Source organism: Convolutriloba macropyga, chromosome 4 (assembly GCF_964194025.1).
Source record: "Convolutriloba macropyga chromosome 4, txConMacr16.3, whole genome shotgun sequence".
Taxonomy (NCBI): Eukaryota; Metazoa; Xenacoelomorpha; order Acoela; family Convolutidae; genus Convolutriloba; species Convolutriloba macropyga.
This window is the reverse complement of record NC_134471.1, coordinates 3,361,596-3,376,726: the sequence shown is the minus strand read 5'-3', so window position 1 is coordinate 3,376,726 and position 15,131 is coordinate 3,361,596. Positions and strand designations below refer to the sequence as shown.

General features: G+C 36.9%; 1 protein-coding gene across 1 annotated transcript in view; it reads left to right on the top strand.

The window, feature by feature from the left end:
* The first annotated feature begins 1,394 nt into the window (after nt 1–1,394).
* Nucleotides 1,395–15,131, top strand: part of LOC142337416 (tuftelin-interacting protein 11-like) — a 69,398-nt gene continuing 55,661 nt past the window's right edge. Inside the window, exons 1-6 of the mRNA XM_075386618.1 lie at nt 1,395–1,525; nt 1,637–1,743; nt 1,805–2,074; nt 2,330–2,545; nt 12,279–12,429; nt 13,061–13,292. Of these exons, the coding sequence (XP_075242733.1) occupies nt 1,408–1,525; nt 1,637–1,743; nt 1,805–2,074; nt 2,330–2,545; nt 12,279–12,429; nt 13,061–13,292 (1,094 nt within the window). The 5' untranslated portion in view covers nt 1,395–1,407. The remainder of the gene's footprint in view (nt 1,526–1,636; nt 1,744–1,804; nt 2,075–2,329; nt 2,546–12,278; nt 12,430–13,060; nt 13,293–15,131) is intronic.

Below are 15,131 nucleotides of genomic sequence, written 5' to 3'. Positions count from 1 at the left end.
GGTATGTGGATGACATAGTGTGCACGGTAATGGGGAACCCTCTAGATTACCTTGAGTATGCAAATTCTCTTCACAAGAACTTACAATTCACTCTTGAGACACCAAACGGAAGTGGAGACCTGGCATTCCTAGATATAAACATAAACATAAACGAAGATAGAAAAATCAGCTGTCATTGGTATCAAAAATCAACTGATACCGGCATAATCCTAAATTTCCGTAGCTGTGCACCGCTACAACATAAGAGAAATGTGATTCAAGGGACTGTGAATAAGATTTTTAATGCGATCAGTGACTGGCAATCCTTTGTTGTAGCTCTTAAGAAAAATCAAGAGATCTGGACTGAAAATCAATACCAACGGAGTGGTCCTCCAGTATTGTTAATGAGACGTTGGATAAAATAGTCACGAACAAAAAGTTCACAGCAGAACCACTCAAAAATGAACACCATCTTAAAAATTTAAAAGTCTTAATATTAGGGAGCCTGAACCTATGTTTTTTGTTCAATACAGAGGAAATATCACGCAAAATTTTCAAGTAGACTGAAAAAATTGTGTGATATTCAAATTATTTTCCACTAGAATTTCAGAGCATCAAAAGAAGGTTTCCCCTGTTGGAAAACACCTTTTTTAATGTGGTACAACTCATAACGTAAAATGGGAGATTCTTGATGCATGTCGCGGGGTTGAAAAACATGACGATAGAAGCGATCTACATCAAAAAGCTGAAACCGCAATTGAATACGCGCGATGAATATCGGGGGAGGGAATTGACATTGAAGTACTAATTCAAATACAAAAATTTGACTTTTGAAATTCAAAAAATATTCTGGTACATGTTAATTCGAAAAAAAATTTTGTCAACCCCAAAAAGTAAAAAATAAAAACAGATAGGAATGAAAGTAAAAATCTCTTTTCAGGAATAGAAAGCATTATAACCGGAATTTTCATAAAATCCGGAATAAAAAATGAATTGATTTTAGTGTAATGTGTAAATAAAATGTAAATGTGATTTTAACTGTAAATAATTTCAAAAATTTCGATGTTATTTTAACTCATTTCTTAGCATTATAGTCAAAGAAAAGTTTATATACTTTGTAAATGATTTCATTTAATTTTTAAATCTGACGATGAACGCAATGTTCGAAAACGTTCGTTTTAGTTAATCAATTTAAATTTTAATTGACAATTACTTTTTGCATATGTAATGGTACGTGCTCTGTAGCTGGGGGCGCATAACGTACTGGGGGGGGGGGGCACAAACGGAAAAGATCCGTTTTGTCGTTTGGGTGGATAATACCCCTTTTTTGTGTCTCTCTTGTTAAAACTTGGTAAGTGATATCAGATGTTGAGCCATGCTTTTTAATGAGTGCTGAGCCAAGCTTTTTCAGAAGGTTAATAGCTTCAGATGACAATGGACAATGACGAAGAAGGTTTTATCAATTTCAAAGTTACATCTGATGATCTTGAGTTTGAACTCGACCCGCGTAGGTGTCGTAAACAAACGAAGGATGAGGCTATCTATGGTAGGCCGCATTTGTCATTTCTTCAATTTGGGATATTTGGAGAAACCTGGAACATTGATGATCGCCTGGTTTAAGTTATAAAGTGGCTAAAACTGCATTTCACTGTTGAAGGTATCTGGTCTTTGGAGGAGGAGAGAATCCATGGGTCATCTAAATCGTCCAAGTTATCTGGTGTCCAGTTTGTAAGTGGAGGTGTTACAGAAAATAAAGATCGCCAGGTAAAATTTATAATCCTTTTCCTTACCGTTGAGTTTAAGTGGACATCTAATTTTATTGAAGTCCGAAAATGATGAAAAAGAAGGAGTGGAAGACGACGGAGATGATGTCATCACAGACTCAGACAACGATGAAGACGATTTTAGACCTCAAAAGAGGCCTCTCGATGAGCAATCGTCTTCACGAAGTAGAAATGATGCTTATGCCGGGGATAGATCACTCAATGGGCGATCATTTGGGGCTGTGACTTCTGCAACTGCGTACAGGGCATCGAGAGAGTTTGGAACATGGGAGAAGCATACCAGGGGCATCGGGTACCGACTATTGGACAAGGTGAATTGCATTTTTCTGCGAACGTTTTAAGTGTGGCTCGATTTCAGTTGATTTTAGTCCATGAGATGTAGTAACTAGTTTATGTAATAAACCATTTATTCAAAAGTTAATTAGTTCTGTGATCTTAATTCTTGCGCCTGGAAAAGTACACATCGAAATGCAAACAGATATGCGAAAAAATAGACAGCGGGACAGAACTGACCCTATGTATTAGATACGGCTGTTTAAATTGATTTCCACGTGTACTGTTTACAGATGGGCTACATTCCTGGCAAAGGACTCGGTAGAAGCAACCAGGGTATTGTGAATCCAGTTGCCGCCAAGAAGCGGAAAGGGAAAGCAGGAGTTGGTGCTAATGGACCTGAAAGAGATCCGGAAGAGGATGATTTTCAAGTGCAATCTGAAAACTCTGCAGAAAACAAATCGGGAGCTTCCGTCAACCAAAGGCGGCAATGGAGGAAAACAAAGCCAGTTAGCTATTTTCTTCACTTTTGTGCAGGCAAATACTGACCTTGAATATTTACTCAAATTATGTTCTGAGGGCTTCGATTAAAGACCATTCACAGGGTCTGGTTCATACCCGTGAAGAGATAGCGAGTTATGTTCCGACTTGAAGCGGCGTTGAAGATGAGATATAGTGCTCTATTGTTTACCACTCGAAGAGAAGTATTGGTGGAGTGTCTTTTTTAATAGCCGCGAAGCGATGGCTGAGGCTATTATCGGCGTTCTCTTGGAGTTTCTACGAGTCGAAGAGGAGTATTGGTTTTATATTGGGGTCGGTTATTAATAGCCGCCGTCAGCGGATAGTATTTAGGTGCTCTCCTTTTTATACAATTCAAAGAATTTGAATTGTATTGGGGAGCTGTCTTTCTCTTTTAAGATCTGTTCACACATTTTTATGATTTTTGAAGTCAAATTGGAGTGATGATTTTGGTCACACAGAAACAGGAAGTGGAGCGAAAAAAGCAAGTGGTTTTCTGACGTGAATTTTTTTTCTCTGTAATTTGTAGGGTGAAAAAAATGGCGTTTGAACAAAAATTCGCTTTCTTGCTAGTGGTTTTTGTTTTCTAATTTTTTTTCTAAATGTTTTCCCAATCTATCCATAGTCCTTTCTAGGTCTAGTTTTTTGTTTAGTCAACGAAAGTTCTTTGAATTGTGCCAGGACTTGCAAGAATGTTTTATTTCGTCGTCAAGATTTTACGATCGTATGACGTCAGAACCCCTTCAAATCTGCATTTTGTTCATTCGTTCATGCAATTTCAACTGAAATGCGTGCGTGACGTCATTTCACTCTTAGTGGAGCCAGTTTTTTTGTTCATTCGCTTGATTAAGTTTTGGTCACACGTGACTTACCTCACTCTCAAAAATGACTTCCTAAATCTAAAGTTTGATTTACTTTAGTTCAAAGAGATAAGATCAAATGAGTGTGTGTCACTCCAATTGAAGGTTATTTAAGAGCAGCTAATAGAAGCAACAATAATTTATACATACTCTTAATCAAAATTTAACGTATTAGCATTTAATGAAAAGAAGTTTTTTGTGTATCTTGTTGAGACTGCAGATCTACGAAGCTATCGCAGCTATTTTCTGGCACTCTGCCAGTTATATTGATTGGTAAATTTGTTATTTTTTGGAGTGTAATTGAAACAGAAAGTGAAATGCGTTAAAGCAAAGTGTTTAGGTAAAACTGCTGAAAAAAATTGAAGAGTAGAGAGAAGAGAGTGGTTTTCTGTTCGTGTAGCTTTTCAGAGAGAGCGATTAAAGTAGGTGTAAACAATTCTTCGCTAAGCCAGCTAATTTTTTTTGACTACGTGCGGCTTTATCAGTGCAGTTTTTAATTGCTCTCAAACGAAGTTTGCATCAATTATATTAGTCAAGTGGTCTTTTTATGAGCTTATTCGCTTGAGCTATTTCTGTGTGATCTTTTAACCTCATTGTCATCAAAAACGATATAACAGGTAACGCCCGGGGATGGCATTAAGTTGTCTTAGAGCTTTTCGCTTTGCTAGACTCTTAACTATATGATTCACTGAAACTATGTTGGAGACATAAGTTAGTGGTGTGAACGGCGGTTCTTACAGTTTGACCCTTCACCCCCCCTTCATGCCACCTTCTATTTCATCACCCCCATCCCAACAGCCCACTCCCGACCCCTGATCATCCTTCCACAGGTTGCCCAGCGCGCTCGAGCACCCCCGCACGTGCTCTCCCAAACGTGCCATACCCATGCGCTCCCCAAGCCTCTTCAGGCTAAAGTTAGACTCCCTAGACCGTAACTAACTACTGACGAAGCCAACCGCTTGCCAGTCGTGTGAGGGCAATTTGACTGACCTTAGTTTTCAATAGCTGCACAGCGATAGTTGGGGCTATTATTGGCCTTCTCTTGGTTTTTGTATTTCGTCGTCAAGATTTTTGTTACGACCACATGACGTCACAGCCACTTTTGTTCATTCGTTCATGCAATTTTATGTGAACGCGTTCGTGACGTCATTTTCTCGCTCTTAGTGGAGCGAATTTTTTGTTCATTCGCGTGATTAAACTTTTGGTCACACGTGACTTACCTCACTCAAAATTGACTTCTTCACTTTGAAATTGACTTTTGTTTACTTTAATTCAAAGAGATAAGGTCATGTGGATGTGTCACTCTAAATGAAGGTTATTTAAGAGCAGCTGATAGAGTCAGCTATAACTTAAACAGATTCTTAATCAAAATATAGCACTTCAACTGAAATGCGTGCGTGACGTCACTTTTCATTCGTAGTGGAGCGATTTTTTGTTCATTAGCGTGATTAAATTTTTGGTCATACTTGAATTACCTCACTTACAAAAATGACTTCCTCACTTTGAAATTGAATTTTTTTTTGGGTCCGTCTTTTTAACTGTTTTTTGAGACTGCGGGTCTACAAAGCTATGGCGGCTATTTTCTGGCAACCTGCCAGCTATGTTTTTGAGAGTGCAGATCTACGAAGCTATTGTGGCTATTTTCTAGCAATCTGCGAGCTATGTTTTATGTTTTTATTTTTGACCCCAAATTTTTCGGTCGAAGGTGTTTCTCAAATCTCTCAATTAATTATTTTGCGTTTGGAAGCATATTTGTCCATCTGAAACAAATATTAAACTTTTATTTATTTTTCAGCTATTTGTTTACTATTTTGCCTCTTTTTATGATGTTTAGCAGTTTTTGTGTTTTGATAGCGTTTGGGGAGTTTTGTGGTTGAAATCATTTGTTTTCGATAGCCTCCAAATGGTTTGTTATTGATTCTGAGTTGAAGAAAATTTGAAAAAAATTGAGTAAATTTGATCAATTGTTGTCGGTTTCTTAAGTTTCTTCTGATTTTATGGTTATCGATGTAATTTTTCTTTATCAATTTTTACTTAAATGTGCTGTAGTTGTTGGTACTATGATGTGACAATTTAAAGCAAGACAAGGCAGTTTTCACTGAAATAAATTTTTACAAATATCTAATTTTGTTATTTTTATTCTTGCTTTTTTTGTATAATATTTTTCTGAGTAGCATTAGGTGAACGATTGATCTAACAGAAGTTGCTATTGGAGTTTTCCTCAGATTTTCTTAAACAAAATTCACTATAAAATTCTTAACAAAATTCTCCACAAAACGCTTAATTGCGATTGTTGGAAAATTAGTGCACTTTTGGCGTTTTGCGGAGAATTGTGTTCGATATTTAGAGATTTTGTTTCAATTCAACATTCGCCTTCTTTCTTTTTCATCGGTTTCCGCATTTTGAACCGGTTTTGTCAGATTGTTCGACAATTGGTGATATTTTTTTGATAACTGCCTTTACTACATGCTTTTTCCCAATAGTTCTTTTTGATTTACTTAAACAGAAATTTATCACAAGGTTTATCAGTTTTTCTAAAGTTCGAATTGGTTCCGGCTCTGTTTCTCGAGTCGGTGAGTTTCGAAACAGGATGAAACAAAAACAAGAAAAATTGGTGGTTTTGATCATACCCGTTTTCAAAAGATAAGCGAGAAAGGTAGATGTGAAAAAAATCGCTAATGTGCTGCTTTTTCAAAGCAGTTTGATAGGTTCAACTCTTCACATTTTCAGCCAATGTAGTTTTTCTCATTAAATTAACCCTTAACTGTACTTTTGGAAAAGTTTTTGACCAGTCGAAGCCAAGTTTCGTTTTTACAATTTAATGCTTTTTTTCGCACGCTTTTTTGGAGTTTTTTATCCTTCAATTTGTTTTCGTTTTTCGAAATTAGTTTTTTAGTGTTTGTGACGTTCTGCATTTGATTGCTTTTATTTTTTATTTCTTTCGGTAAACAAAACAGAAAATTTTGGCCTATTTAAAAAAAATTTTGGGTTATTTTTTTGGGTTGAATTATTTATCGTTTTTTTGTCTATTTAGAACTGAGACTGCAGGGATTTTTGAAAGTTTGATTGTTTTTATTCATTTTTGCAATGGTGACCATTCTGGATCTGCTTGCTGTTTACTTAGTCTTTTTGTAGTCAGTAATTAAAAACGTGCGGATTTACAAAATTTCTGTCGAACAAAATTGGAGATCTTAAAACTTGTATAGCACTTTGTAAAAAAAAGTTATGTTTCTATACTTTTTTGCGATTTTATAGGTATGTAGGATTCATTTTGATCTCTAATAGCCGCCTTCATCTTCTCAGCTAGCTATTATAGCGGGCCTCTTTTTTACTTCGCAGATTATTTTTTTACGCTTTGATTGTTCATAGCTTGTTCATTAGTTTGCGTGAAATCTTTTTGACTTCCCTAGGGTACTTTCACTCTCCTCTCGTTCTGCTCATAGTGACTTCTGCACTCACTTACTAAATCTAAATTCAATGTAAAATCTGATTGGAATTGAGGTCAACCAAGCTTGATAATTGAGACTATCTTACTTGAAAGACATTAGTGCTTGTAATTCAATTTGTAGAAATGGTTAATTTGAAATCAGTGGCATATTTTCAACCGTTGTTTTTTGTCTCGGTGATTTTGTTAACTATGGGGCCCCAGTGGTCGGTCTATTTCGCGGCCATTCCGGCAATCTGCGGACTATATTCCCTTATTTTGGTTGAACTTCATGGTTTAATGGAAGCAATATGTTGATTACAGGATTTAAAATCGTAATATTGGTGATATTCCGTGGCTATTTTTGGTCTCAGCGTGGTTTTAACATGGAATTCAAATTGCAATCTATTTTTGTTTTAATTTACTTTTTAAAAAGTTATTTATTGATCCAATAAAGTATTATATGTCGAGAACAGTTGTTTCGGAGTCAGAACTTGCAGAATTTTAAAAATTCTCTTCTGTTTCGGATGCTTTTTAATTTCCAATTTCTCCTTTCATATGAGTCTTATAGTATTCATTGGATTATTTTATTGAGCATTTGGTAGCGTTTTACGTCAAATTTAGTTGGAGTCGATTTCGTAGCCTTTTGGCATTATTTTATAACTGTTCACATATTTTAACCTTTTTTGATACCAATGAGACGTTAAAATGTAGTTGTCATCTTAATCACGCCGTAGTCAGCGAAAGACAAAAAAATAAGTAATTTAACATAGCATAATTTTTTAGAAATCAAATTGCTTTTCAATATTGATAGAACTGGTGTTTGAAAATAAATATCATTCTTAGAGTTTTTTTCACGTGCGACAAGTTGACTTGTGTTTCTCTTTATTTTGTTTTGCGAATGCTACAAAGGCGATAGATATGTTTAATTGCTCTTGAACGAAGTTCATAGCAATTATTGTAAACGTGTGGGTGTGTTTTATGCAAATTTTTTGCTTGACCATTTTGCGCTTTTCTTCTAGAACATTCTTTGACTTCTCAAGTGACTTTTTCACGCTTTCGGTCTTCAATTTTGAGTGATCTCTATTGCTCTCACTCCAAAGTAAAGCTTGTTGCTAAAATGAAATTGATTGCAGCATAGCAAGAAGTATGGCTTGATAGCCGAGTGGGCAGTGCTTCTGGTTAGGGAGCAGGAGGTGAATGGCTCGAATCCCGTCATGGTATACTATTTTGGCACCCTTAATGAAAAAATTATCTAGGCTACAGCCCCTGAATTAAATTGCCTCGCCTGTCGTTCAAGAGCAATTCTTCCGACATTAGTCGGTTTATGTTCTAATGTTGCATACTTGCTATGGTTCTGCTCGTATTTGTAATTTTTTTTGTCTTGTCACTGAGTCTCAATAATGACAGATCCTGTTGGCTTTCTTAATAGGAATACGTGAATCATTTTAACGATTTTGTTTCATTACGTATGGTTTTTATGACTAAGTGAGTGCACTAAAATTTTTAGTGATTTTGAATTTAGCGTGCATTTTTTTGTCATTTTGTTCATAGTGCTATTAGGTTTGAGTGATTTAGGATGCTGGATAGTTTGACGTTGTTTAGTATAAGGATTTTATTATAGATTTATGTATTTTATTGACTTGGAGATCAATGTCGCCCTTTTTCAAAAACGTGATTTCCACAAATTTCCCCAGGTTTCGTTAATTTGTCTCTCGTTGAGTTTCTTGAATTCAACGTGCCTTCTAAGGGCGTGTGCCTTCTAAGGGCGTGTGCCTTCTAAGGGCGTGTAGGATTATTAACAGTTATTAACATGCTATTGATTTCCATTCTGACACCTCTAATTTTCGGAAAAACACCTCTAGTATTCTAGATTTTTTTTCTATTCTATTGATTTTCAAAGGCGGTTGTAGAAATTTGATTTCAAAGTCATCGTTGGCTTGTTTGTGTTGTTATTCTGGACTCGTTTTACGCGTTATAATTTTCACGTTTTAATTCTGACTTAACTCAATCACTGTTTCAACTGAATGGTGTCTAGAATTTGGTCAAGAATTTATATGGTTCAAGGTGTATCTTGTTCTTTTTTCGCTTTCTATTTCATTTACGAGTTCCACGAGTTTTTGTCTTACCAATGTCAGTTTCTAACGTTTTTGCCGAGACTTCAAAGACCAAAGGGTAAATACACATCGTTCAACTCCACATTCAAAGTTGTCCGAAACTTCGATACCCTGTGTGATTTTTGGTTATTCCTAATCCATATCACAACTTTGAGTGGATTTGCTCGTTGGATAATTTCTAATTTTAAAAATAATGATAGCAAATCTGAGTTAGGGCAAAAAATTTAGCACAGCGTTCAATACAACCAAGGTTTTATATAGGTGTTGCTCCAGGCGCGTTTTTGCCAAATAACCCAGAATTTCTTGCGTTCGTAACTTAAATTGCTCCTATCATAAATTGGTTGAACTAATTTTGCTGTCATTTAAGTGGACAGATGCACCATAAGTGACAAAAGCAGCATTCTGTTAGAAGTACCGAAAGTGTTAAGAATGTTTTCCTGCCATGATTCAGCATTTCTCTAGACAGCATTTATCCAATCATTTTCAATTTAAACTAGTCATTTGCTCTGAATGGTAATTTTTGGGCTCTTCTGTTCTTTTCCCGCGTTCTTCGCATACAAATTTTTGTAAGGTACTGTAAATTGCTCTTGTACGCATTTCATGTTTTTCGGATTTACTTGCATTTGAACAAATTTTGCAGCAATTATTGTAGTCTTGTGCGCCCTTTTTTAGCTAAATTTTTGACCGACCTGATTTATTGATCGAGTTTTTTTTTCACTATTACCTAAAGGCGAGCCAAAATTGGTCAATTTTCAGTTATGTCATGCAGTTGTCTATAATAAGAGCTAATGACATCATTTGAAGCGCCTTGAAGAAGCTTTTGCCGCGATGCTAAAGCAAGTTAATTTGATTCTCCGACATTGACGGACGCCAGCTGCAAAAAATTAAACCCTCACTAAACACAGACAGCTTCACGGAGGCAGGACATTGAACTCTCAATCATTGGTGTGTGAACCACACACCTTACCTCTCGGCTATCACGCCACATTTAATGCTCTTAGAGCCTTACGGATCACTAGTCTCTAAGTATGTAATTCGCCGAAATAACAGACATATATTCATGGTATGAAGGGTGGTCCTTTCTCCCCCACCGTAAATTTTGCCTTGTGAAACGGGATAACTGATCACGCCCAAGGGCATCAAGTTGCTCAGCAGATCTTTTAGAGCCTTACGCTTTATTAACCTCTTAAGTATATCCTCGTAAGGAAATTGAAATTCGTGATCTTAGGGAAAGTTTTACGACGGTGTAGACCCCCTCATTACCCCCTGCTTTACCTTCAACCCCCCCCCCCCACCTCTTCCCTCCGCACCTCCATTGACACGTAACACCGCACTTCAAATCAACTTTTCGTGCATTGATTCAGGCAATCATGCACGTGTCGTCTCACTACGAAACAGGAGTATTTTCAGCTCCAAAATGACATCAGAATAGTTCGCACTTTAACATTTACTGTACAAAAATCATTTTTTCGCTAGTTTTTCTCTTTTTTCAATCCCAGTCTTTCAAGGGTTTGATATTAGGATACTGCATATTTTCTAGATGTAATGGAATGTTTTCCAAGATTTTAATATCACAAATTTAAGCATTTTTTAAAAGTATTTGCATTTTTTCAAGTGAGTTTTCGACTTTTTGAATTTTTAAATTTTTTTCCGGCATCAGGGGCGCAGGGACCTCCTCCAAGGTTTGAAAATAGTTGTTGCATAGTTTCTAGAGTTAATGGAATGGTTTTCAATGTTTTAAGGACTCCAGTTTTAGCAATTTTTTGATTAAATATGTTCCAAGTTTATGGATCTTTATGAGCCAGTGAAACTATTTATGGCTTGAAATAGGGATACTGGATATTCTCTTTAGACGACAATATTAGATTTTGTTAAATTTTGCAATTGTTCTCAAAATTTTTGAATATTGTTGTCCTTTTCTGAGTTTAACGATCATTACTGGCCGAAACTTTTTAAGTCTTGCAGATGGGTTCTTTGACAGAACTCCAGAGACAGAAATTGGTTTTGAACTTTTTTTACTGCGAAATCTGGTTACTTTTCTTTTAAATTTTGCACTTATAAGTTTTTTATTTGATCTAATTACTAGCAAGGCTAGAAAATTTTGCAGAGCCGAATCCTATCATGGAAAATTTTCCTAGCTCTCTGTCGGTTAGGGTTTCTTTCCTTCTCTTTTTCGTTCACTTTTTATCTCTCACACTATCTCTCTCTCTCACTATCTTTCCTTAACTCTTTTTGTTGATGCCGCACTTGAGCTGCTGTTATGTGGCGTGATGTCATCATCTATTATCCTCATTAACGCTGAATTTTAGTGGAAATGTTTTATAAATGACATAACAAGCAGTTTTTAGGAAATCATTGTTAGTTGCTCTTCAACGCAGTTTTTAGCAAATATATTAATCCTGTTTGTCCTTTTCATGCAATTTCGGTTGACCGATTTTTCGTCTGATCCTTTTGACTTTTCGTCCTCAGAAACGGGATAAGAGGTAGCGCCCAATGGGCATTAAGTTCTCTTAGTGCCTTTAAGCTCACTAGTCTTCAAGTATGTGATTCACAGAAACTGTTTTGGAGGCATGCTTATAGTGTGAAGGGCGGGTCTTAGAAATTGATCCCACACCCCCACCCAAAGCCATCACATCGGCCCCTTCCCAATCCACTGTTGCCCCCCCCCCCCCGGCTGCGGTGCACCCCCGCCCCACGCTGCGCGCAACTCATGCCCCTCCAATTAAGCTAAAGCTAGCCTCACTAAACTGTGGCTATCTACTGACGAAGCCAACCACTCGCCGATCGTTTGAGAGCAATTCGCCCGACGTTATGTTTTAAAATTTATTCTACATTGCTATTTTAAACTACAGATCTCCAAAAGTATTGCTGCTTTGAGGCGACCTGGCCTCTACTCTTGTCGTACAGTTCCGCAAATGAACGGCCGTTTTCCGCATAAGTTGATTTTTGAACTTTTCCGGTTTTGTGTGTACTTTTTGTCCCCTTGTTGGAGTAATGAATGTTAGTAATTACTTCCCAATGACTTGTAAATTGCTCGGTATTTTAAAAAACAGTTATTAAGCTATTGGTTGTATTATTTTTGGACCCACTACTTATTTCAATCTTACAAACTTAAATGCGATAGAGGTTATCCAAACTAATTAATTATAAAGCTATATCGCTTGAATAGACAGTGTTTGAATTTCAATTTGAAAATCAACATCTGCCGGCTAGTCTCTGACTATTAAAAATAATTTTTGACAATAACTTGGCAATAGCGAAAGAAAGAACAGTAGAAGCTGACATAAATTAAACTAAATGATAAAAAAAGCACGTGTTTTAGGGTGAAAAGCAATCGAAAGCTAACTACACCTTTGTGACTCTTGATGATCTCAGAAAGAAGGCACTGACGTCAAAAAGTACAGCTGACTTCAGTGCATTGGGAAACGTGAAGGTGATTGACAGAACTGGTCCCGAGACAAAGTACTTGCACGGTTCGTATCCAAACGCAATGATGAAAATTTGCGTTGAATCAGCGATTCGAAAATCAACTTATTAATTGAGAGTGAACACATCAAACCTTAAGAAAACCATATTCTTTGTTGACTCTTTTACTAGCCTGTTCAAAACTTCTCAATTATCGTCCCTTGGTCATGCACAGTTGCAAAATTTCAAAATTTTGTCTACAATATTTACTTTAATTCGACAGCTGTAACTGTGCTAGCACAGAAGGAATTTTTAAAGAGTGTTTTTGCGCACTTGGTCATGCAGTTCAGTTCGAATTTCAAAATCATTTAGCTTCCTTTTAAAGTGTTAATGATTGATTCAGCCTGCAGCTTAAATCTTAATCAATTTTAATCAAAGTTTTTATATCCAATCTCCTGTAATGTACTAAAGTTGTTAGCCTTATAATATTCGGTCGATTTTTAATCAGATATGGTTGAGTTGCAATATTTCGACACAAGTATGACGACTGTTCCTATTGATATGGAATTATAATCTGGTCAATATTAGTTGCAACATCCATTGTAACATTAATGATAAATGGATGAATTATTTTAGTTGCAAACTCCTAAGTGAAAAATTTTTTAGAATAAAAGATAATGCTTGAGATTTGTTTTATAGGTTATGACGAGTTGGCCAGACAGTACAAGAAGCCTGCAAGTGATGATGAAAATGAGTTATCAGAAGGTGAAATTGACAGTACCTTCAGAAGTGGGTTCGGATCGCAGCAGACAACCAACTCTTCCGGGATGCCTTTCGGGACTAAATCTTCATTCCAGATGCCAGAACTTGTGCATAATATCAACAAAATTGTATCATCATTAGAACAGCAAATTATCAAAGCTGATCAAACGTGAGTTAACTTGATTCTTGATAGTAATTTTATTTCTACGTAATCGGAATGGAACAGCATTGCGCTTTTTATTATAGCTGCGAAGCTGTAAGCTGAGCCTAGCTATATTGCGGTGCTCTTGGTTTTTTTTTGTTTCGTCGTCTGACGCTCTTTTTACGACTCGAAGAGGAGTATTGAGATTCTACAGGTTTTTACAACTCGAAGAGGAGTATTGAGATTCTACAGGTTTTTACGACTCGAAGAGGAGTATTGAGATTCTACAGGTTTTTACTACTCGAAGAGGAGTATTGAGATTCTACAGGTTTTTACGACTCGAAGAGGAGTATTGAGATTCTACAGGTTTTTACGACTCGAAGAGGAGTATTGAGATTCTACAGGTTTTTACGACTCGAAGAGGAGTATTGAGATTCTACAGGTTTTTACGAATCGAACAGGAGTATTGAGATTCTACAGGTTTTTACGACTCGAAGAGGAGTATTGAGATTCTACAGGTTTTTACGACTCGAAGAGGAGTATTGAGATTCTACAGGTTTTTACGACCCGAAGAGGAGTATTGAGATTCTACAGGTTTTTACGACTCGAAGAGGAGTATTGACATTCTACAGGTTTTTACGACTCGAAGAGGAGTATTGAAATTCTACAGGTTTTTTTTAGCAGAAAGCGAGTTTGTTCATGACTTGAATTTTGACTTCTTTGTATTCGAGCTTTTACCTCCGTTTTTGATTGTTGACTTCTGTTTTCGAACATTGGACTTAAACAATAGTTTAGTTAGTAATGTATAGCAATTGGTAACAGTTTGTAATGTATAGTAATTAGAGACTGCTGGTAATGTTCAAGGTGAAGAGGTCATTTTGAGATTTTTTGTTCCTATATAAGTCACCCCTAATTATCTAAACTACACCGCACAACCCCCCACCACCTACCTACCCCAACCTCCCCCACCGCACCCCCCCCCCCCCCCCCCAGCTTACCCCCACCTACCCCTACCCCCTCCCTTCACCTATCTACCCACCCACTTAACTAGGTCTACTATTTTTGTTGTTTCTAGTGTTTTTTTCGATATTTTGATTTTGTCCAAGTTAGGGTAGATTTTTTTGCACGATTCGAGTCGTTTCCGGTATTCTACCGGCTATGTTTTTTTTAGCAGAAAGCAAGTTTGTTCATGACTTGAATTTTGACTTCTTTCTGTTCGAACATTTACCTCCGTTTTTCATTGTTGACTTATGTTTTCGAACATTGGACTTTAACAGTAGCTTCGTTTGTAATGTATAGTAATTAGAGACTGCTGGTAATGTTCAAGGTGAAGAGGTCATTTTGAGATTTTTTGTTCCTATATAAGTCACCCCTAATTATCTAAACTACACCGCGCAACCCCCCACCACCTACCTACCCCAACTTCCCCCACCGCACCCTCCCCCAGCTTACCCCCACCTACCCCATACCCCCTCCCTTCACCTAGCTACCCACCCACTTAACTAGAACTACTATTTTTGTTGTTTCTAGTGTTTTTTTCGATATTCTGATTTTGTCCAAGTTAGGGTAGATTTTTTTGCACGACGATTCGAGTCGTTTCCCGGTATTCTAGCGGCCATGTTTTTTTTTAGCAGAAAGCGAGTTTGTTCATGACTTGAATTTTGACTTCTTTATATTCGAGCTTTTACCTCCGTTTTTGATTGTTGACTTCTGTTGTCGAACATTGGACTTTAACAATAGCTTAGTTTGTAATGTATAGCAATTGGTAACAGTCTGTAATTCAAGGTGAACAGGTCAGTTTGAGAAAATTTGATCCAATTTAACTACCTACCCGCGCCCCCAAAAAACTACCCCCCCCCCCCCACG